The sequence below is a fragment of the Dendropsophus ebraccatus genome, chromosome 6, assembly GCF_027789765.1.
Source record: "Dendropsophus ebraccatus isolate aDenEbr1 chromosome 6, aDenEbr1.pat, whole genome shotgun sequence".
Lineage (NCBI taxonomy): Eukaryota > Metazoa > Chordata > Amphibia > Anura > Hylidae > Dendropsophus > Dendropsophus ebraccatus.
This window is the reverse complement of record NC_091459.1, coordinates 80620374-80643412: the sequence shown is the minus strand read 5'-3', so window position 1 is coordinate 80643412 and position 23039 is coordinate 80620374. Positions and strand designations below refer to the sequence as shown.

General features: G+C 39.3%; 1 protein-coding gene across 2 annotated transcripts in view; it reads right to left on the bottom strand.

Annotated features, from left to right (window-relative positions):
• Positions 1-742: 742 nt before the first annotated feature.
• BCHE (butyrylcholinesterase) overlaps positions 743-23039 on the bottom strand; it is a 64670-nt gene continuing 42373 nt past the window's right edge. Inside the window, exons 3-4 of one of the 2 annotated variants that reach the window (XM_069975255.1) lie at positions 14754-14920; positions 743-2051 (exon numbers count right to left, since the gene is read on the bottom strand). In XM_069975255.1, the coding sequence (XP_069831356.1) occupies positions 1927-2051; positions 14754-14920 (292 nt within the window). In that variant the 3' untranslated portion in view covers positions 743-1926. The remainder of the gene's footprint in view (positions 2052-14753; positions 14921-23039) is intronic. The other variant, XM_069975256.1, reaches the window with a different exon arrangement.

The window sequence follows — 23039 nt, the reverse complement described above, 5'->3', positions numbered from 1 at the left end:
AAAGTGGAGGGTATTACCAGTATTTAAAATGTTTAGTCACTGAAGGAAAATATAGTAGGTAAGATAGTACAAAACCCTCTTTGAGGCATAAAACCTATTATTATTCCACCAGGGAATAATATTGTTGTTATTCATACACTTGCACAGCATGTTATATACTATCAACTTATTGTTTGTACTCTACATATAGAGAAAAAAGCTTGAATAAATAATAAAATTATAAAAGAATCCATTTTAATTAGAAATAGAAACAATTTTACTCTGAGACTTCAAACACAATGTGTGGTTTTCTAAAGATAAAAACAATCCTGTCAAAGTTTAGGTTTTGTACGTGTACATACAGGTGCGGACAAAGGCAACACAGAAACCTTGTGTAAGAACAATATGTAGATCCCCTTCCCTGACATGACAAAGATGCACAAATAAGAAGAGAGATTCCACAGTGGCTCTGGTGGGAGCTCTCAAATAGGTGTCTCTTTTACATTACCATGCTATAATAAAGCTTATGAAAGGGGTCTGGCTTTAGAAAATGTATTTAACATGTGATATTGTAGATAGTTTAAATGAAAAGTCAATTTTACTTTATGCCTTTGTGCACAATATGTACCCAGGGTAACAGTTAAAGGGGTTATCTAGCGCTACAAACATAGCCACTTTTCCCCCCTACTGTTGTCTCCAGTTAAGGTGTGGTTTGCAATTAAGCTCCATTTACTTCAATGGAACTGAGTTTCAAAACCCCACCTAAACTGGAGACAACAGTAGGGGGAAAGTGGCCATGTTTTTGTAGCGCCGGATAACCCCTTTAATTGTAAGTCCTGGGAAAGTAAAATGGTTAACAACAAACAGGGTAATCTAGGGTAATAAAGTAGTTAATATCAATATATGTGGTGGTCTACAGTGATGAAGAAATTAATGCCAACATTCATACACTATCATAACCATACACTTTCAATAATTGACAGGCAAACAATCGTTTGCCCATCAGTTCTGTTTCCCATCTCCCGACTCTCCTCCTCACACACAGGAACATTCATCACGGCCTGGGGAAGGGGTAAGCTGCAGTGACAGAGCTCTTGCTGTGGCTTATCATATCTGAAACAAAGAGGTCAGGCATGATGGACCCCTATGTCCAACGACATCTGTCAGTGGAAGAGCCCCATACACCATATACCACTGCAATTCTGAGGTGTATGGGGACCTTTCATTTTCTAAAAGAATTAAAGAGTACTCCCATCTAAGCTTGTTATAGTCTATCCGTCAAACTGCTAGGACACCAATATTTACTTAAACAAGGACAATTGGCAGTAGGTCTGCTGAACATTTCTAAATGCTGAATGCAGAAAAATGCAATGCCCCCTAGAAAATAAATGAAACATTGCCAGCATTATGTTCACTCAGTGTGTTCAGTATTCATTACTGAGTGCAATCTCCCCTTTATATTTGGGGTCTCAGCTATCTGACCTCTACCGATCCACATATTATCTCCTAAAATGCTTAGATAGGAATAAAGATTTAGTGGAAACATTTAGGTGGTTTAGGGTAATAAAAGGGCCCATTGGCAACTTCTTTAGTGGTCCAGCCAAACAAGCTGTAAAACCATCCCAGTGTAAACAATTTCTTTTTGACACTGCAATAAATTGTAAATATTTTGGCACTAAGCACATTAACAAAATTTTAAAAACAAACAAATTAAGGGCTGAATGTTTTTTTTTTTTGTAGCTTAAATAACTGTGGCTGTACCTACCTACAGGTATCTACAAGACAATACAGAAATGTATGTTGTATTAATGTGTGTACTATATACCTCCAAGAATAATGGATATGTTTTTCAGGTTAATTTGCATATTAGCAACCTTTAAATGAGTACCAATATGTTTGTACCTACTAATCATAATATGGTGATTCTGTAAAGGGTAAAACCATTAATTAGAGACCAGTACAGCTTTCCTTCTTACTGCTGTAATCATTAAATTGATTTTTCCAGTCCATCATGTAATTGTTCCAGCGATGGAATTCAGCCTTCCACTGTCGTTCTACTTCATCAATATTTCCTGAAAAAAAGATTGCATGGGGTGTATTAATCTAAATTTGAATCTATGTGTTTACATTAATTGAAAAAGAATGAATGTTAGTGACATGGTTCCTAGAATTACAAAGCACTGGAGGGTCCAGTAGGAAAAACACAGTATTTCAGAAAATATCACTATTGTTTGTTCATTTTTTTTTTTCCAAGTATTTATTTTCATTATCTTTTCATTTCTTCAACCCCGGGGAGGGGTATAGATCTACCTTTCCTTGCATGATTATTAACCTCTTAAGGACCCATGCTGTATGGGTATGTCATGGAATCTTGTCACTTAAGGACCCAAGCCATACCCATACATCATGGAGTCCGACGGTGTTTTGAAGTGAGCTCAGGAGCTGAGCTCACTTCAAAGCATGTGAGGATCGGCTGCTATATGCAGCCAGGTCCTCACTGTTAATGATGAGCTGCCACAATCGCGCGGCCGCCTGCCATTAACCCCTGCAGTGCGGCACCCCTGCAGGACGCCCTGATGTTTTGCACTATGCTTTAAAGAAATAAATCACAGATTTTTTCACCGTATACTCGAGAGTGCTGTGGATTCTCTATTATATAGGTAGATAGATAGATAGATAGATAGATAGATAGATAGATAGATAGATAGATAAATAGATAGATAGATAGATAGATAGATAGATAGATAGATAGTAATAGAGACACTGCGGCAGTGGAAAAAACTTTAGTTGTTTATTGTGGCCAACTTGCAACGTTTCGACCCTGCTCTGAGTGCTTTTTCAAGCAGTATGGTGTGCATACATGGCAAAGAAGGTGTATAAATACACAGCATACAAAATTGACAACAGGTGATACAAATCGTGGGAGTATCCAATAAATTTGAAGGAGACAGCACTTTGTAGAGTGAAAAACGGTGGCCTTTATTCACACCTCAATGTTGCGACGTTTCGGCTATACACAGTAGCCTTTCTCAAGGCTACTGTGTATAGCCGAAACATCGCAACATTGAGGTGTGAATAAAGGCCACCGTTTTTCACTCTACAAAGTGCTGTCTCCTTCAAATTTATTGGATTATCCCGGACGCTGAGCCCAGTCTGGTGAGGCGTGCACTAATCTATTTTTTCTACTTTTTACCTGTGCTGCTATATCATATTCAGTGACAAATCGTGGGAGTGACATTTTTAACCAAAACAAACAACACACGTGTTCAAAGTAAGCATGTACATCAGATCGCTGAATCAATGGAAATAGCGAAATACAATCATAGGTGAGACATCCTTGGATGTGAAAACACGCCTAACTCAACATAGATACACGATACGTAAATCAAAACAAGACTTACCCGTGTCCAAGCACTTCTCCGACTTTGGGCATCAAGAACATCATTTACGCATCGTGTTTTTGGAACATATTGTTCCACAGACACGAGGCGGTGACAGACACGCTCATCTCAAAAGGAGGGAACTCCATTGGATATACGAATTGGACACATTGAAACCCAAGGGGTTAAATGTGGACTTCAAGATTACACCCCGTTTATGTAGATAATAACACCGGACAGAAAAAGAGAAAAACAGAAAGATGGAACCAAGGAGGGGAGAAAGGCAAATGGAGTAAAATGCAGCCCACAATGACCTACGCTTTCCATCCTGTGACCAGGACTTCCTAGAGATGTGGCTATGAAATCACACCATCAAAATGACAGCCGTTTTTAGTGGACCGCTGGCAAATACCGGTCATTATTTTTAAATAGTGAGAACATAGCCTTAGAGGGGGCAATTTGTAGTCAGCTGTAACATTTCAGCCTACTAGTAATGGCAATAGGCAACCATGAGTTTTGAAAATACCTCTGTAAGGAATAGCATATGTGCTTTATACTTAGAAATAAAGCTCATAATCCTTTAGTTTATTGGCTATCCATTTTTCTTAGACTCAAAGATTTGGACTTGACTAGATTTATGTAAAATGTATGCATAGCAAGATATTTTGCAACCTGTCAGATGCACAGTTTATATTGCCTCTTGAATACAGTCAATTTGGTAATATATTGTTGGAATATTTATGGCCAATTTATATTTTAAGAAAATCTGATTTGTGCAATGCCTGTAGGGGATAATATCGCTGTAATATATTAAATATAGCTTCTATGGGAGAATATCTCCCCACTTCCTCACTGAATCCATGCAGCTTTTCACAACTAGCTGCATAAAGCCTTATTGTATACGTGACTACTACATACTGAGTACACCCAGTTATAGAATTGCGATCTTAAAGGGGTTATCTGGGTGGGAATATTCTCTTTATAATAAAGGGTCAGTGTCAGCGGCTACTTCCTCACTCATTCAACGTCACAAGTATCATTGAGCTCTGGTCCTTCCTGTAAAGCTCTTCTATCCTACATAACACTTTGTTGTTTGAGTAGTATGGGAGTCATATGTTAGATTAAAGGAGAAGTGTGGCAAAATTTTGTATTAAAGTATTGTGTTGCCCCTCCAAAGTTCTACAAATAACCACTATACTCTTATTATGGGAAATGCTTATAAAATGTTTTTTTCCCCTGCACTTACTACTGCATCAAGGCTTCACTTCCTGGATAAAATGGTGATGTCACGACCCGATTCCCAGAGCTGTGCGGGCTGTGGCTGCTGGAGAGGATGATGGCAGGGGGACACTGGGAACACAGGGCACTGCCATCATCCTCTCCAGCAGCCACAGCCCGCACAGCTCTGGGAGTCGGGTCGTGACATCACCATTTTATTCAGAAAGTGAAGCTTGATGCAGTAGTAAGTGCAGGGGAAAAAAAACACTTTATAAGCATTTCCCATAATAAGCATATATTGGGGATTTGTATAACGTTTGGAGGGCAATATAATACTTTAAAGTGACTCTGTACCCACAATCTGACCCTCCCAAACCACTTGTACCTTTGGATAGCTGCTTTAAATTCAACATCTGTCCTGGGGTCCGTTGGGCAGGTGATGCAGTTATTGTCCTAAAAAACAACTTTTAAACTTGCAGCCCCGGGCTTAGAATATCTGTGCCCTAACTTTGTACCACCCCTCCGTCTCTCCTCCCCACCCTCTTCATCATTAGGAATGCCACTAGAACATTTTCTCCTGTCTGAACATTGCACAGGTACCTTAACGATCCAGCCCATGTTCAGTATTCACACAGCTGATGAATAGGAGACAATCTGCTTGGAGCATTCCTAATGATGAGGAGGGCGGGGAGGAGGGACAGATAGGTTGTGCAAGCCTAATGCATACACAATCTAATCCCCGCCCGTTGGGGACAGGACTGCCAGTTTAAAAGTTATTTTTTAGGACAATAACTGCATCACCTGCTGAACAGACCCCAGGACAGATCTTGGATTAAAAGCAACTATCTGAAGGTATAAGATTCAGATTGTGGGTCAGATTCAGATTGAGTCGCTTTAATAAAAATTTTCATCGGACTTCTCCTTTAAGTATACCCCTTAATCACTGACTTCTGCATATCTCTGTGTACCCCTAAATATTCTCTAAGTCTTATGCAAGAGATTTTTTTATTAGGGATTTTATTTAAGGCTCATGTTAGTGGGATACTCTTTGCATTGATAGCTAAAGAAGTGATATCCACTTTAGTAAGAGCCATAACTGCACATCATTTTATACATATGTTGTAAAAACATTGCAGTTTGTGTGACATACATATAGTGCTGAAAACTTTCCAGAGTTATCTTAACAGCTGTTTTTATGAAATCCCACTGAGCAACTTGTGAATGTTATCAAAATCTGTGCTCTTCTCATGCCTCTGTAGATTTCTAAGAGAACAGAATTCCTGTACCAAGGGACAATTTCAAGTCTAAAACAGAAACAGGTAATGCTGTAAAACAACAATGTTCTGTGAATTAATTTAAGCCTTGGATATACGAATGTTAATTTAGGTGCATAAAACCAGCTTGTGTTATAATAATGGAACCTTAAAGATAAGACCTCACCTGTCTGGACACTTTCTGAGACATGTACTAAAGTGAATGTTAAAAGGAATTTTTCAGGTCCGTGCCAGGTATAGAGCTGCACAGGCAGAGGGCTTTGGCACTTCAGCTTACAAGGAAAAATGCAATTTTATAACTTTGCAAATGACTACCATCAAAGACAAAGGCATCACTTGTTTTATCTCCCTATCACCTGTCTGCCTGCGTCTGCAGCTTGGTACCTGGTACCGACCTGACAGATCTCCTTCAATATTTTTTTCAACTAATTACCTGTTAAGGTATGGCTATGTTTACCAGAAATAGCTGCAAAATCCACAATAGAATGATGCAGGTAATGTTAAGGTCAAAATACCGCCATGTGAGGAGAAGGGAATATGGTTACTGTATGTATTGATATGTATTCACCAAACCTCCTCCTGCATCTCACCCCTCTCTGAGATACCAGGATGTTTAGATAAGTGGAAATGGCAGAGAATCCATGTTTAGTCACCAAATGTTCTGGGGCCCAAGACGGATCCAACAGTACCAGAACCATCTCCCTATGATCCTGTCTTATGGAGTTATTACGCCTTTTGGTATTGTATGGGTTTTGGGCTTTCAGCCTAAGGGGGAGGAACTTGGACCTGCCCACACATGAGAAGGGGGTTTGTCTTTATGAGGGGCTTGGCAGCAAGTAGTGTTCTTTGTCAAAGGGAGGCCATGTCTATATGTTGGAAGAGTTTCTGAAACCCCTAGCCGCATATGCCTCCTATGTGTTTGCTCTGCAACCAAGACTCATAATGTCATAATGGTAACAGACTATTGCTGACCCTGCTTGTACCCCTGCCTGCATTTTGAATCTGACCCATGTATTTATGGTTCAATGTGTATATAGTGTATTGTTTTGTGTTGTTTTGAAATAACGGTCCTTATTTGTCATTAAATGGCGGCCATCTACTCAATTTCAACAGTGTGTGAACATAGCCTTTCTGTGTTTCAATCCACTCCTGGTTTTGATTGCAAAATACTGACCAATATACCGGGCAAACAAATTTCTGAATTTTCTGTCTTTCTGGCTTTTTACCAACCTAAACCAGGAGTGGGTTAAAAACACAGAAACAGTGCAGATCTTAGCATTATAATGTTGTTCTGTCAGTTTCACTCCTGATTTTGGTTGAAAAAAATACAAGTGCATAGTGGAGGATTTACAGGTTAGCTTAAAATAAGGCATCTCCCAAAAATAAGGCATTCCCCAAATCTAAGACCCCCGCCGCCACCGGGGCTATGTTTGGTTATGTGATGACAACTATTGTACAGTATATATATATAAATATATATATATATATATATTTTTTTTTTTTTTTTTTTTTTCAACCATAAGTGTAAATTCTCCTTAAAAAAATAAGACCCCCCCTGAAAATAAGACATAGAACATCTTTGGGAGCAAAAATCAATATAAGACACTGTCTTATTTTCGTGGAAGCACGGTATGTCTGAACTTAGCTTAAGGGCTTATTCCCACGTCCCATATTTTGCAGACATTACGGACAGGGAAGCCCTGTAGTGGAGTGTTTTCCCACCTGGCATAATGTAGCAATATCATGCTGGGAGCAGGGAATCTGTTTGAATCTTCATGACACTGTAATGAAGCAGCCGTGCAGCTCTGTCATGAACATTCAAACAGTTTCCCCGGGGAAAAACTCCACTTCAGGGGTTCACCATCTGTAGCATCCACAAAATAAGGGACGTGAGAATAATCCCTTAAGGTCAGCTTACGACTATGTTCCCGGCTAACGGCTGAACATTATTTGCGCACGTCATTATCAATAGACAGCCATCATTCTGTGCTAAAATCACATAGTAGAAGCATAGCCTAACACAAATGCATTTACTTTCCATGTTTTGTTTGCGTTTTGCAATTCGTAATACGGAGCTAATGTTTATCTATAGGGTTTACACTTGGCCATATAAAATATACATGCATTGCAAGAAGATTGCATATGTTACTTTCATCTGTTTTGCAGATAAAATATGGCCATTGCATTCTATAGAGAAGAATTAAAATAGACATGCATCGGTACATGGCCAATATTTTATTGATATTTCATCATCATTTTATTATATTTTATCACTTTTTCAAAGTGTAATTCAATTTTCTGAGTATGGGAAACAGCCTATCAGTATTTAATGTACAGAAATACTGGTGGAATATTGATAAAATACTGATGACATACTCAAGGTGTATCATCTGAAATATGTTCATATTCCAGATCTGTATTATGGACTTATTTACATACACTCATGTACAGTCAGCATTAGGAAGAACTACAGTATCAGAATAAAATGCACAAGAGTGATAGACATATATACAAACAAAAACATACATCTTTGAATGCTTTATATGTACATGCACAGTGACGAAAATACCAGAGATTCTTCAAAGCCCCCAAAGTAGGTGGTTATGTTTGTAAAATAAACCATTTCTATAAGAAGTACAGAAAAAATATATATATTTCTAAACACATTTATAAGCATGTGTAAGTTTTATTATTTAGGGTAAAGGATATCTTATGCCCTATTAACACAGGTAATAAATCATTGACAAATAACCATCACCATAGACTACAATTTTATCTATTTTCCTTGTCATTGTTATAAAGAACATTTCTATGAAGTATTAACCATGTCTTAATGAGCTATGAAAATAACATATCTCTATGTATATGACGTTCAATTAATCAAAACTAGGGTAATATCCAACCAAGGCTGGATATCCTTACCCTGGAAATTAAATGTTACAGACATGGTGACTCCTAGATAACTTTTTCTCCAGCAATGATCTACAGTATGTGTCTAATAAAGTTAAATAATAACTATGTAACTATGGTGTGCAGAGTGTATTATACAGTGCAGGTTCCTGGATGAATACCAGGACTGAACAGTGCTAGGTGTCTGCTGTTATTTACCACTATTTTTTTTACAGTTTTTCTGACACAAAAAAATGGCAAAAAGTAAGCGAAAGTATGAAAACCATATAACATTGTTCGGGTTGGGCAATATTCCCTGAACCTAAAAGCAGCGTCTGAAGAAGATAGATGCTGCTCTAGGGCTGCCAGGCAACATGGATAGAGCCATAATTTCTAGGTCTCTCAAGGTCGTCATCAAACTTCTCCAGATGCTTGGCGACAAATGCTGAGCAGTCAGGTAATGTGAACATATACAGAACAGTTATATTTTTGGGTACTGTATGGCACTTTTTTTGTTATTATTTCTCTGAGCTACATTCCATTTATTTCCTTTTAAAAATGTCCCACCCAATATGTACCATAATAAGGCCATACCTACAATATCAATTGATCAGACTCTAATAATTAATCAATCTTAGTTCTTAAAAGAGCTGTTGCACCATAATGTTTGAAATTGAAATAAACTTAAAAATGAAGTCTCACATAAAAAAAGAATCTAGCTAAAATTGCCTGTTCTGGCAATTTATAGAATAACTTTTTTTTTTGCAAAGTGATACTTTATTGACCATTGCAATAGACATGTAATCTAAAGCACAGAAAGTAAAATTATTGTCCCAATTCAGCAAATCATCCCCTGCACAGAACCGTAGGTTATTTGCTCCTCTACTTGTTGCCAGCTGCCAGCAATGTGAGAATGTTCTTTACCAGGGAAAAGAACAGTGAACAGTAAGACGCCAATAAAATTAAATAAAACAAAACTACAGCTATGAAAGCAGTCACGGTAATGCTGCTGCCAAATGAATGGTGAAGATTGTCACTATCTCCATTTATATCTTTTTTTTTTCTTTTAATTGCGGAAGAAAACTTTTTATACGGAAACTTATTTAAGTCAACATAGAAATAATGTTCACTGCTTTGAATATCTACAATTCTAGGCTTTTATCCTTCTTACAATCTCAGTGGAGCTTAATGTAATAAAACAGCCCCTGATAATAACACCTGTGACAATAGAAACATAAACATCATTAAACATATGTCTTCATACATAATTGATCTGTTTAATTACTTCATAGAAATTCAATCCAATGTAACACTCTAATTCCATTGAGGAATTCACATCCTGAAAGGCAGTGGAAGGACACACAGTGTGATATATTATTGCCACCTGTTTACTTTCTTAGTGATAAGGTCACACAAAGCAAATCATAAGTCATGCATCTTATTAACACTGACCTCATCAATCTATGTGAAATGACTACCTCAGACAGGAATGAGACTGTCACTAATAAAGTAAGATTAGTGGCTCCTGTTCCACCTCTAATTAAAATAAACTTCTCTTGTATGGGCATGATGCAAAGGGTATGTTAATGTACTATTGGTAGGTTAAATTGGACAAAGCTATACACAAACATTACCTTCTGCTGTACATACATGACACATGTTGAGAGTGATTATGAGATTGAGGCTGGGTTCACACTACGTATATTTCAGTCAGTATTTTGGTCCTCATATTGCAACCAAAACCAGGAGTGGATTAAAAACACAGAAAGGATCTGTTCACACAATGGTGAAATTGAGTGGATGGCCGCCATATAACAGTAAATAACTGCCATTATTTCAATACAACAGCCGTTGTTTTAAAATAACAGCAAATATTTGCCATTAAATGGCGGCCATCCACTCAATTTCAACATTGTGTGGACAGAGCCTTTCTGTGTTTTTAATCCACTCCTGGTTTTGGTTGCAATATGAGGACCACAATACTGACTGAAATATACGTAGTGTAAACCCAGCCTTAGTAAAGCTGGATTCTGGTTGGATGGGACAGTTTTACAGTTTCAAGCTACGTTCACACAATGTAACTTTTGTATTAATCACGACTGTTGTTGCCGATTTGCAACAACGGCCGTGATTATTAGAAAAGTTATGTGGTACTGCAATCACAGGGAATTCCGGCCAGAGTGTATACACATGTCAGTTTTGTGTGGCCGCTATTCGATGAACAACACTGAAAGCTCACACAATGGAAAGTGCGGATCTGGCTGAACTCTCCATTGTGTGCTATGGGGAATTGGGATACGGGCGCACACGGATGCGCCCGCATGCCAATTAAGCACAAAATACATTTACCTGGACGGTACTGCCGGGATGAACTTCACTGACACCGGCCATTCTGTAACACGTAGTGTGAACCCGGCCTCACAGTAGTAAATGAGGTCAAAGTTTTTACCAAAGTTTAATAGGCATGAAAACATTAAACTTTTTCTACACAGACCAAAATATGTAAACAGGGCTATCTCTAAAACAGAAAAATATTACAAAACTGATAGCTCACACCAAAGTATAATGAACAATATACACTTTATTTGAAAATTCATATAACATTCATAAAAACACATATTTTAAAATTCCAAGATATTGACAGATTTGCACAGATGACATAGGTGGGCCACAGAGATCACTAAGACATGATTGAGCAGTGAGGGGAAGCGTAATAAAATTAGTAAAGTGCACAGTGCTGCAGGATCTAGTGTCCAACAAAAATATAGCAGCAAAGGTAGTATATGCTAAAGTGCACAGTGCTGTAAAGAGGCTATGTACAAAATTTCTGATATATGGGCGGCTGAGGTGATTACAAATATACACAGTAATGGCGACAGTGCCTAACCAGCTTCCAAATTAGTAACATGCAAAGGTGCCAGGCATACCTTAAGTCCGGTGACTGCATGGTCCTCCTCCTCCCCAATGCACGTTTCGCATTAGCTTGATCACGGGGCGCCCCGAAATGTGCGTTGGGGAGGAGAAGGACCACGCAGTCACCGGACTTAAGGTATACCCGGCACCTTTGCATGTTACTTATTTGGAAGCTGGTAAGGCACTGTCGCCATTACTGTGTATATTTGTAATCACCTCAGCCGCCCATATATCAGAGATTTGGTACATAGCCTCTTTACAGCACTGTGCACTTTAGCATATACTACCTTTGCTGCTATATTTTTGTTTGACACTAGATCCTGCAGCACTGTGCACTTTACTAATTTTCACCTTTGTTTGGGCACCTTAATAATTGTATTACGCTTCCCCTCACTGCTCAATCATGTCTTAGTGATCTCTGTGGCCCACCTATGTCATCTGTGCAAATCTGTCAATATCTTGGAATTTTAAAATATGTGTTTTTATGAATGTAAAATGAATCTTCAAATAAAGTGTATATTGTTTATTATACTTTGGTGTGAGCTATCAGTTTTGTAGGAATTTTATGAAAACATTAAAGCAGTATGGTGCAAAGTTTAATAGTCATGAAAACATTAAAGCAATACAGTAGGGGTGTTCCTAATAACAAAGGGTGGGTAGGAAGAAAGAAGAGGCATTACAAGCCTAGGGCACATATACTCTAGGCCACACCTCATTTACTAAGCTCCTGCAGATTAAAATATCATTTTTTACCCGAACCAAGACACCAACACATTTTAAAAGACAAGACTGGGAAGAACTTACTCTTATAAAAAGGACGGTACCAGCAGTTTTGGGAGGTAGGTTTGTGGATATAGTATTGCTTTAAACTCAGTAATATTTCTTTCTATATTTTATAATTTATATTTTTACCAGTTTTGTTGTTTATGATACGTATTATAATCCATGCCTACTGGTGATGTATGCTGCTTCTGACGGTACCAGCGTTTTTGGGAGGTAGGTTGGTGGATACAGTATTGCATTAAACTCAGTAATATTTCATTCTATATTTTATAATTTATATTTTTACCAGTTTTGCTGTTTATAATAATTATTATAATCCATGATTCTTGGTGATGTATGCTGCTTCTTCCTGCCTGCTCTTTGATCTTAATGGCAGCAAGTACCATGGAGAGTCTGCCCAGGCCATTCTGATCTCAATGTGTAACTTTAATCCTGGAAGCACAGTTGTAAACACTGTAGGGGTATGTTCACACATAATATTTCTGTCAGTCTTGGGCTTAACAGACGCACCTTACCCTAGAATCTCTTTTTTGCGCTATATGACATTGGTGCAGCATTGTTGTTTGCTGTTTGGGGGGGGGGGGGGGGGCTTAAAAATGGCCGCATTCCCACCGTATGGGGCGACCACGTTAAAAAAAATAAACTGTTTACTCTTCCGGGGCACGTTCCCAGCATCAGCAAGCCTCCCGTACCGTTCCCAGAGCAGGCAGTATGATGTACACTGCCTGCGCTGGAGACGGAGATCCCCGAACCTCTCCCAGGCAGATGAGCGTATCATCAGAGAGGCTGGGAGACACTTGGCTGCCAGGTGAGCTTCAGGAGAATGAGAGGGCCCCGGAAGTTATATATATATATATATATATATATATATATATATATATATATATATATAGTTTTAGGCTTGAAATCCAGTACTTACACAGCTACACATCAGAAATGGGATGACTTGGATCAATTTTCCCCTTTGATGCACTGCCAAAAAATAAGCTTTACTCGTGAAAATACACATTTTTATTGACACTAAAGAAATGGCCCAGGATGGTTGTCCTGTGTCTCATGTAGCAGGTGTTCTATTGTCAAATAATAGTCTGAATCCTACTCTAATGTCAAGGCTTGGAAAAAAACTTTGATCCCAGTGATTTAACGTTCCAGATATAAAGATAAAACTGGGAGTGCCTCGTCGGATAGTACACCTCAAAATGGATGGTTCAACAGATCAAGGCTCACCTGATATAGATGTGCCAAGTCACAACTACTATAGAGCATACAGTCACCATATAGCTGCAGCTTAAGGGTCAGATACTGTATATCACGGGTCATACAGGAAGCCCAGTAAATCCAAATAAAGCATTCAAGTCCCAATATGACACGTTTTGAGGCAAAAACAAACAAACAAACAAACAAACAGACAAACAAACAAACACTCCTTTACACATACTCTAGGTATCTGAGCAAGAGGTTTTCACCTTGAAGCGTGTCATATTGGGACTTGAAATTTTAATGGATTTGCAATAAATTTAAGCACCTTAGCCAGTGCAGAGGGTTTCCTCTTTTAACTTGCCAGATGTCATACAGTATGTCACCCTACCTGCCCACCAATGATGCATTTGTGGAGTGCAAATGGTTTCTGTGGCGGTCAAGGAGCTAATTTAGGCCCCAAGGACCAGGAATATTGGTACTCCTGTTAGTGCTGTTTATTATGTAAGTGATTACTCGTGTCACATCCCCTTAGGGGACTAATAAATATTGTAAAAAATATTGAATAAAGTGTTATGGGAAAAAAAATCGCCATAGAAATATGTATATAATTGGTATTGTTATCCTGAATACATACTATGAAATGAACACATTGTTTATCCATCATGGTGAATTATGTCTGAATTTCTGTTTTATCACATTTGTCTTCCTAAAATCTGAATAAAAAAAAAAAAAAAATATATATATATATATATATATATATATATATATATGTTTTTGAAAAAAAAAAAGTGGGAAATTACTTGAAATGGCTGCTAGGCCAATTATTGGCTTTGGTGAGTCTTCCTTATAGACTGAGCAAAAAGTGGAGATCAATGGAGATGTGGTGAGCATCAAAACAGCAGCAGCGTTGGAGCAGATAATAGTTTTTAGTTTTTTATTCATTTTTTCTTTTGGAAAGCATTACCCCTTTGAAGAATAGAAAAGTATCCTGCTGCGCATGCCCTTGAAGCACAGAACATTTTCCTTAAAATCAGATAAATTGCTGTGGCAGTAATGTTGTTTTATTGAACCGTACATTAAGTTTATAAAGTTGTTTTGAACTTTGTTTTATAATTACCTGTTATCTGCAGTATTTTGGGATAGAATTTGTTCCAGAATCTGCACTGCTTGGCACGCATTTTCCGATCTGTCTTTAAGTCTTCTGTGTCTAACATAAGGTAATGTTGTTCATCGAGTGTGAAAGCTGGCCATCTGTTTTCCTGAGACTGTGCCCCATTTGGATTGCTAAACGAGAGATATTTGAACATAACGACTGTTATTACATACTCTGCTCATATTGTGCATTATGCTTTTTATATCTGCAGCCCTTTGGTTACTCATCCATATTCAAAACACACAACAAATGCTTGTAATATCATTCAGAATTAAAAGCTCTGAATGCTGCCCTGTGTTGTAGGATTTATCAGTACACTGTGCAGGCTGTGCTATGCTCTCTGCCTTATTTATCAAGCTTAGAACTACAGACAGAACAGAGTTGTTTGACTAAGAAAATTTCACATTTCTGAAGAACGCATCGAAAAATTAAAAATGGAAAAGCAACACAAGTCAATTGCATGCCAAGCCTTCTATAGTACCTTTAATAGAACATAGAAGACCTTGAACAGAAAGTCTGGGAGACATCCACTCCTCAAACCTTTCAATATTCAGTGACAGAGTTATCTCAGGCCAACAGATGTTGGGTGACATCCACTAATGGCAGCCATTACATAGCAGCTATGTAATTGCCATAACTGTAGCTAGAATTTCCTTTAACACTCTATATGTGTACATAAATACCCTAGCCAAGGCAGAGTGGCTTATTAACACTTCAGTTTGATGGCACCTTCACTCATCACCCAGACAATAAGCCCCAACAGCCATTACTAATTATACATAGTATCTGCCTCCTAGTTTTCTACAGATGCTGAAAAATATAACATTCTATCCTACCTCTCTGTTACCTATTCTTTAATTATTTTATTATTATGGAGTGACTATATGGTCCCAAGAAATCAAGCCATACGAAAACAGCAGATGCAAATACAATACAAAATTTGAATTTTTGTTGTGTAAATGTTCATTGTCTCTTTTTTCATAACCATTCTTGGTGGAAAGCTTTTAAACAGGCAGGAGACACTTGAGTGGTGGTGGAACTGGAGCAATACTGGATTTAGGAGTAAGGGTAGCTTCACACACACACTGTATCGGAGCGAATTTTGTTATATTGAAATAATGGCAGTTATTTACTGTTATATGGCGGCTATCCACTCAATTTCAACATTGTGTGAACAGATCCTTTCTGTGTTTTTAATCTACTCCTGGTTTTGGTTGCAATACTGACTGAAATATACTGACTGAAATATACATATACTGACTGAAATATACATAGGGCCACATGTATCATCCGGCGAATGGCTGATTTTCGGCGGAAAGTGCCGATTTGCGTCTTTTTTTAAGCAAAAATGGCGGATTTGCGAATAAAATATTCGCAAATCGGCACTTTCCGCCGAGTACGCCAGGGGGCGGAAAGGGGGCGGAAAAGGGGCGGAGAGTGGGCGGAACGGAGGGCGCGGACTCAGAGTCCGCGCGATTTATCATCCGTTCCGCCAAAATGTACGCCGAAAACCTACTCCAGTCCTCAGCTGGCGTAGGTTTTCGGCGGTGCGCAACGGCGCGCACGGGATTTATGTAGAGGCAGTCCGCCTCTACATAAATCTCCGTAGCGCCGGAGCTGCGGGGGCATTTTTACGTCCGGCGTAAAAAACGCCGGACTTAATAAATGCCTCCCATAGTGTGAACGCAGCCTTGGAATGTTTATCTCTCTATTAAGACTGAGAACCCTTTGACCCCCATCGGCCTGCTTTCAGTCTCAAGAGGTGGTTTTTAATTTGAAAACAGACAAGCAGGCATTTTACATATCACTGAGAGCTACACAGTTTCCCTAACAAATGAGTTAGCAAACCAGAGAGTGCGTGCTGATATCCTATAAATATATTGCAAATGCCCTAGAGGAAAATACTACTTTAGGGTGGGTTCACACATAATGGATTTGCAACGGATTTCACGCTGTGAATTTGCAGTAAAATCCTGGGGATCCTTAACTGTAACTTTCAATGTGATTCCATACTCTTTACATACTTTTACATACTAACAATGGGATGACATTCTCGCTGCCAGTATGTAAAAGTCAGCCCCCTTAACCCCCCGTGGCCTGGTATCAAACATTACCGAGTCCGTGCTCCGGCTTGCTTCGGGGCTCCCGACGCCTCCCGGTGCTCAGCCAATCAGTGCGCTGTGGCAGGGCGAGACAAAGGCTTCATTCAAAGATTACCTTTTATTGCGGACTGTATATTATGTCCACAATTTTAGTCTGCCTCTGTAATGCACCTGTATGGTCTGTATTTTTTGCAGTTCTGTAAAAGGATGTTGCTAAAAATGATGTCACTCGCTAACATTATGGATCTGTATGTGCAGACATTAACTCTGTAACATCCACAAATTATGCATGGATTTACTGTGCGCACTAGAGTATGTCAGGATTTTTTGTGGTGCGTATTACAGCCAAATCCCCTTAAAATTACATATGTGTGAACAGGGCCATAGAAACCTATAGGACCGTACTTTGTCTGTAATTGGTCCGGAATTACAGACAAAAAATTCATAAATGTGAATGAGGCTTAAAGGGGTTATCTAGCGCTACAAAAACATGGCCACTTTTCCCCCTACTGTTGTCTCCAGGTCAGGTGTGGTTTGCAATTAAGCTCCATTTACTTCAATGGAACTGAGTTTCAAAACCCCACCCAAACTGGAGACAACAGTGGGGGGAAAGGGGCCATGTTTTTGTAGCGCTGGATAACCCCTTCAAGGGCCCGTTCACACTGGAAAACAGGCGGAAATTCCAAGCGGAATCCCCACCACAGACTTCGCTAGTAATTCCGCCTGCCTTACTACATCAATGTTAAGTATAGGGCGCCTTTACTCTCTGCGGCTTGCCACTAAAAGAAATGAGATGTCAATTCTTTCAGTGGAGAGCCGCAGAGAGCCGCGGATAGCAGAGGTGCCCTATACTTAACATTGAGGAAGGAAGGCAGGCGGAATTACGAGCAAAGTCCTTGGCGAAGATTCAACTCAGAATTTCTGCCTGTTTTCTGCACTGTGAACAGGCCCTTACAGTACTAAGGGCATTTGCACATTACCTTTTTTGCAGTATGTCTTTTGATGACTGCAAACTTATGCAAACTGATCCAAAAGAAATTGATAGGATCAATTGATGAATCTATCATGATTAGTAGTTTTAGAAAAAAATTAGAGTGGACATGTACTTTGATCTATCCATATGAATAGGCAAGAAGTAGATAAAGAATAAGATATTAAAAAGATTAATTTTTCACTTCCTCCAAACCAATTTCCTCACCAATATTTGTCTTAATTTCGCTCACACACATTATAATACCTCATCTGGAGAAGTGACAGCTTTTGATTAACTGAAAGCAGTGCAGATGTCCATCAAGGTGAAGTAGGAAAATTGATTTAGCAACTAACAAAAAGTCCATGAAAGCCTTAAAAAGACTTTAACTTAAAGGTAGGCAAGGTCAGGTAATTAATAAATTAACAAATGGAACAGAGAGAATTTTAGATCTAAGGCAGGTTTAAGCAAATTATTAAGAAAGCTCACATGATAATGAATGTGATGTCTCAATGTTTTTTTTTTAGACTTAATTAAGAGCTTATCAAGTTTAAAGAAGATGCATCACATTATGCAAATTAAAGAGGTTTTTCAGACTAAAACTATTGAGTACCAATCCATAGAATAGGCATTCAATACTTGAGTGATGAGGTGATGTTATTCACATCAATGGGAGCTGCTCTGATGTTAGCCAGTGGCAACACTACAAACGTGCATGGAGCCAAAGTTTTTGGCTCACCTAGACTGTTTATTCTTCATTTATTACCAGTTATCCTGTGGACAGGCCATCAATAATTTTAGGTGAGTAAACCCTCTTAATTTATTAAAAGAAAAAAAAAAAAATGTAACACAGGTAAGTTCTCCTAGATAGAGTAAATGCTCTTAGATCAATAAGCGCTCACCTTATGGGATTGTGGGAAGAGAGTTACAACACTTAATAATAGCCCAGTGCACAGATGATATATATATCACTCTAAGATGTACAATAGTGCTGCAGTCTGAAAAGGTAAAAAAAAAATATCCAAACTTGGGGTCCATGAAAGCAACGGAAGGGAAAGGAAGTAAAACAAGCCTGGAGAATGTGTTCTTCTTCACATATAACATACAAATCCAACATAGTCTTCACATAACATTTATTATATCCAATGGTACAACGCATTTCTGGAAATGACCTTCTTTCTCAGATAAGCAGGAGATGGATAAATAGAACAATGACAAGGGCGCACCATAGGGTAATACCATAAAGACAGTAGAATATAGAGGATGGTGAGTTCAGTTTGACTCACCTGGGGATCTTATACTAAGAGCACAACATCTATAAGCGCATGTATAGCACTAAGCAGCCAAACTTTGTAGACTGTCTGATGCCCAAGCCAAGGGTTTTCAGATGGAAAGAAATGAAGGATTCAGGGCTGAGGAACCGCTTTATGCCATTGGACACAATAAATGCTGTGTCAACTCTATGTTGGCCTCAAATATCGTTTGTAAAGAGTGCAATCTTCATGCTTGTTTTAATTCTCTTCCATTTCATTATGCTAATTTATTAAGGAAGTATTAGCAAAGGCAGTGGAATAGAAGTTCAGGTTTTCAGAACTCTGCCAGCTCTGTTTACAGATAAACGTTTACATTATACTTTTAAAACAGCAGTCATTGTTTCCCAAAGCCTCAACACATAAAAGCATTCTTCATAAATACATTAAATGACTGATTCTCTTTATAGGTAAGGAAGAGTGGCACAGGCCTGGTCACTGATGTGGTTATTCTAAGAAAAAGGAAGGTTCTCCGCATCTTGCATGTAATTAACCCCTTAAGGTCAAAGCCAATTTTTGTTTTTGTGCTTTGCTTTTTCAACTTTAATTTTAAAAGGCCATAGCGCTTGCATTTTTTTTTACCTAGAGACTCATATGAGCCCTTATTGTACTTTGAAATGACAGACTTTATTTTCCCATAAAATATGGTGAGAAGCAAATTGCGCTGTCAAATTGAAAAAAAATAAGGAATTTGTTTTAATTTCAGGGAGTTTTGTGTTTATGCCATTTGATCTATGGTAAAACTGACATGTTATCTATGTTTCTCACATCACTATGATTACAACGATATGTAACTTGTATAACTGTTATTTTTTTTGACGGCTTTTAAAAAATTAAAACCTTTTTAAAAAACAATGCGTTTAAAATTGCTGTATTTCCATCCTTATACGCTTTTATTTCTTGGTCTATGGGGCTTTGTGAAGTGTTATTTTTTGCTCCATAATCTGTACTTTCTATTGGTAGCTTGTTTGCATATATGCAACTTTTTGATCACTTTTTATTAATTTTTTTCTGGATTTGATGCGAGTAAAAATGGGCAAGAATGTGATAATTTAATAATTATGCACGTGGCAATACCAAATATTTTTGTTTATTTATTTATATTTATAAAATGGGAAAAGGAGGGTGATTTGGACTTTTATTAGGGGAGGGTATTTTTTTTTATTAATAAGAAAAAAAACTTTCTTTTTTTACTTTAACTAGAAGTGCCCCTGAGGGACTTGTATATACACAGCATTGATCTCTCATAGAGATCAATGCTGTGTATATACACATCACTGATCAATGAGATCAGTGATACATTGCTCTGGCCTGCTGCAGATCAGGGCAATGTATTGCCGAGCTGGGATCAGCATCAGTGCAACACTGATGCCCGGCCCGGGCAGAAGAATGGTTCCCCCCGCGCAATCACGGGGGAGATCTGTCCCACTAGACATCAGGGACACCAGGAGCAGAGTATTTAAATGCAACTGTCAGGTTTGACAGCTGCATTTAAATGCTTAAAGAGGACCTGTCACCCCCTATGTCAGTCCCCTATACTTACCTGATCGCGCCGGGTCCCGCTTCTTGATCAGGTCCGGTGACAGAGATTTCAGTGCCCGAAGCCCGGCGCTCACGCGCTTCTGAGATGAGTACGATGCCCATAGAGAATGAATGGTGAGTCCGATGCTCACGGACAGTAAAAATGCAGTGTGAACCCAGCCTAAGTCTGGTTTTACACAGTAGTGGTCTTGGGCACCATGCACCCATGCAGTTGCGTGGCGCCCACAACATCCAGGGGGGCCCCCACGCCCCGCTCTGGTACCCAAGAACACCGGACTTACACTCACTGGCGTAGCTACAACAGTCGGAGGTGGGCCCGTGTGGGGGGCACTTCCCTCCCCCCTGAAATGTTTTGCTTGGGGTCGCAAGATTGAGTGTCGGACTGCCCCTCCCCCCTTCACCCAGCTGATCAGTGGGAGATTCTTTCCTGGTAACGCAGGCACCAGTAAAGTTTAGTGTGCACCGGGGCTGGTACTTCCTTCCAGCACACTCAGCATCTACCAGCCCCTGCGCACACTGAATTTTACTGATGCATGCCCTTCCAAGAAAGAATCTCCTGCTGAGCCGCACATCAGCTGGGGGCCAGTCCGACACTACAGGAGAAAAGAGAAAAAGAGAGCAGTGATGGGGTAGCGAGGCATTAGGAACTTAAGTGAGTTTTTTTTCCCCTTTTTATGTGCTTTTGCCATCTCTAAGGGGGACAATATAAGAGGTACATCTATAGGGGGGGACAACATGGGGGGGCATCTCTAAGGGGGACCATATAAGGGGACAACTCTAAGGGGGACAACATAAGGGGGCATCTATAAGGGTGGCAACATAAGGGGGCGTCTCTAAGGGGGACAACATACGGGGGGCATCTATAAGGGGGGCCACATAAGGGGGCCATCTCTAAGGGGGACAACATAAGGTGGCCATCTATAGGGGGACAACATAAGGGGGGCATCTATAAGGGGGACAACATAAGGAAGCCATCTCTAAGGTGGACAACATAAGGGGGCCATCTATAGGGAGTCAACATAAGGGGGCCATCTATAAAGGGGACCACACAAGGAGGGCATCTATAAGAGGGACTATACATGGGGCCGTATACAATAGGGCATGCATGGAGGGGGGTATCTACTACAGTGTACTATACAGAGGGGCCATTAAGGGGGAAGGGGGAGCTAAAGAGAGGGAGGGCTTCTATGGGAGCATAGAGGGAGCTTGGTTACTGAGTGAAGCAATACACTTAAGAAGTTTGTATATAGATGTGGATGATGCTGGAGCGAGGAGCCCAAAATGTTTTTCTGGCAGATCCTGCAGTGAGGAGTCATGGCCAGCAAAATCTTCATGATGGCTGAGCAGGAGAAAGTGAACAACTTTAGCAAAAAATGTCACCTACAATTGATGCAGTGAAGAGGCCTCCTGTAAGTCATTGGAAGTAATTTCACTATAATCACTCCATTTAAAATAACTCTTTTTATTACCAGCTGAAGTGTCACAGTGACAGCCACAGCACCATGTATGTCACTCAGTCAGAGCAGGAATAGGCAGGGCAGGAGGTGCAGCTGTGGGTCGCTCTGCCTCTGTGACACTTCAGCTAGTAGTGAAAAGGAGGATTATAAAACTTTACACTGGACTGTCACTTACTGTGTGTTGGGGGGACCCGAGACATAACTTTGCTTGGGGTCCGAGAAATACCAGGACCGCCCCTGGTTTTACATAATGTATTGCATACACATTTTGTTCTATATTACAACCACAAGTCCCAACCTTAATGCATTTCTGTTGTCCCAGACTGACTGGTCATTAGACCCATGGTTGGGCAAGGACCTGTGTCTGTAATAAAGATGCAAAAACCCATGTGAAATCTCATCAGTCCTCAACCTTTCTAGCATAATCTAATAAATAAAGGAATGTCTACCCCTCTACCTAAAAAAAAAAAAAAATCCGGGGAAAGTTATTAATAGCTCATCCACTTGCCCAAACCGAGCATGCATGTAAAGAGAAAGAAATTCTGTTAAAAACATAAAAAAAAATAAAAGCTATGTACTAGAACTATACTTGTCCTTTAGTCCTTACTTTAGTTGCACAACTCTTGTAGTCCCCAATGACATGTTTTCAGGAATGTAAAGAGTATACCTCCATAGCTACTGAATTTACTTACTGGCATAAGCATTAAAGGGGTTATCCAGTGCTACAAAAACATGGCCACTTTCTTTCAGAGATAATCCGACTCTTGTTTTGCAACAGCTAGAGGGCTGAAGGTTCACCATCCCTGATATATGGGATCAGAATTAAAGTATATATGGTATATACAATATAATGCATTACTGCCTGTAGG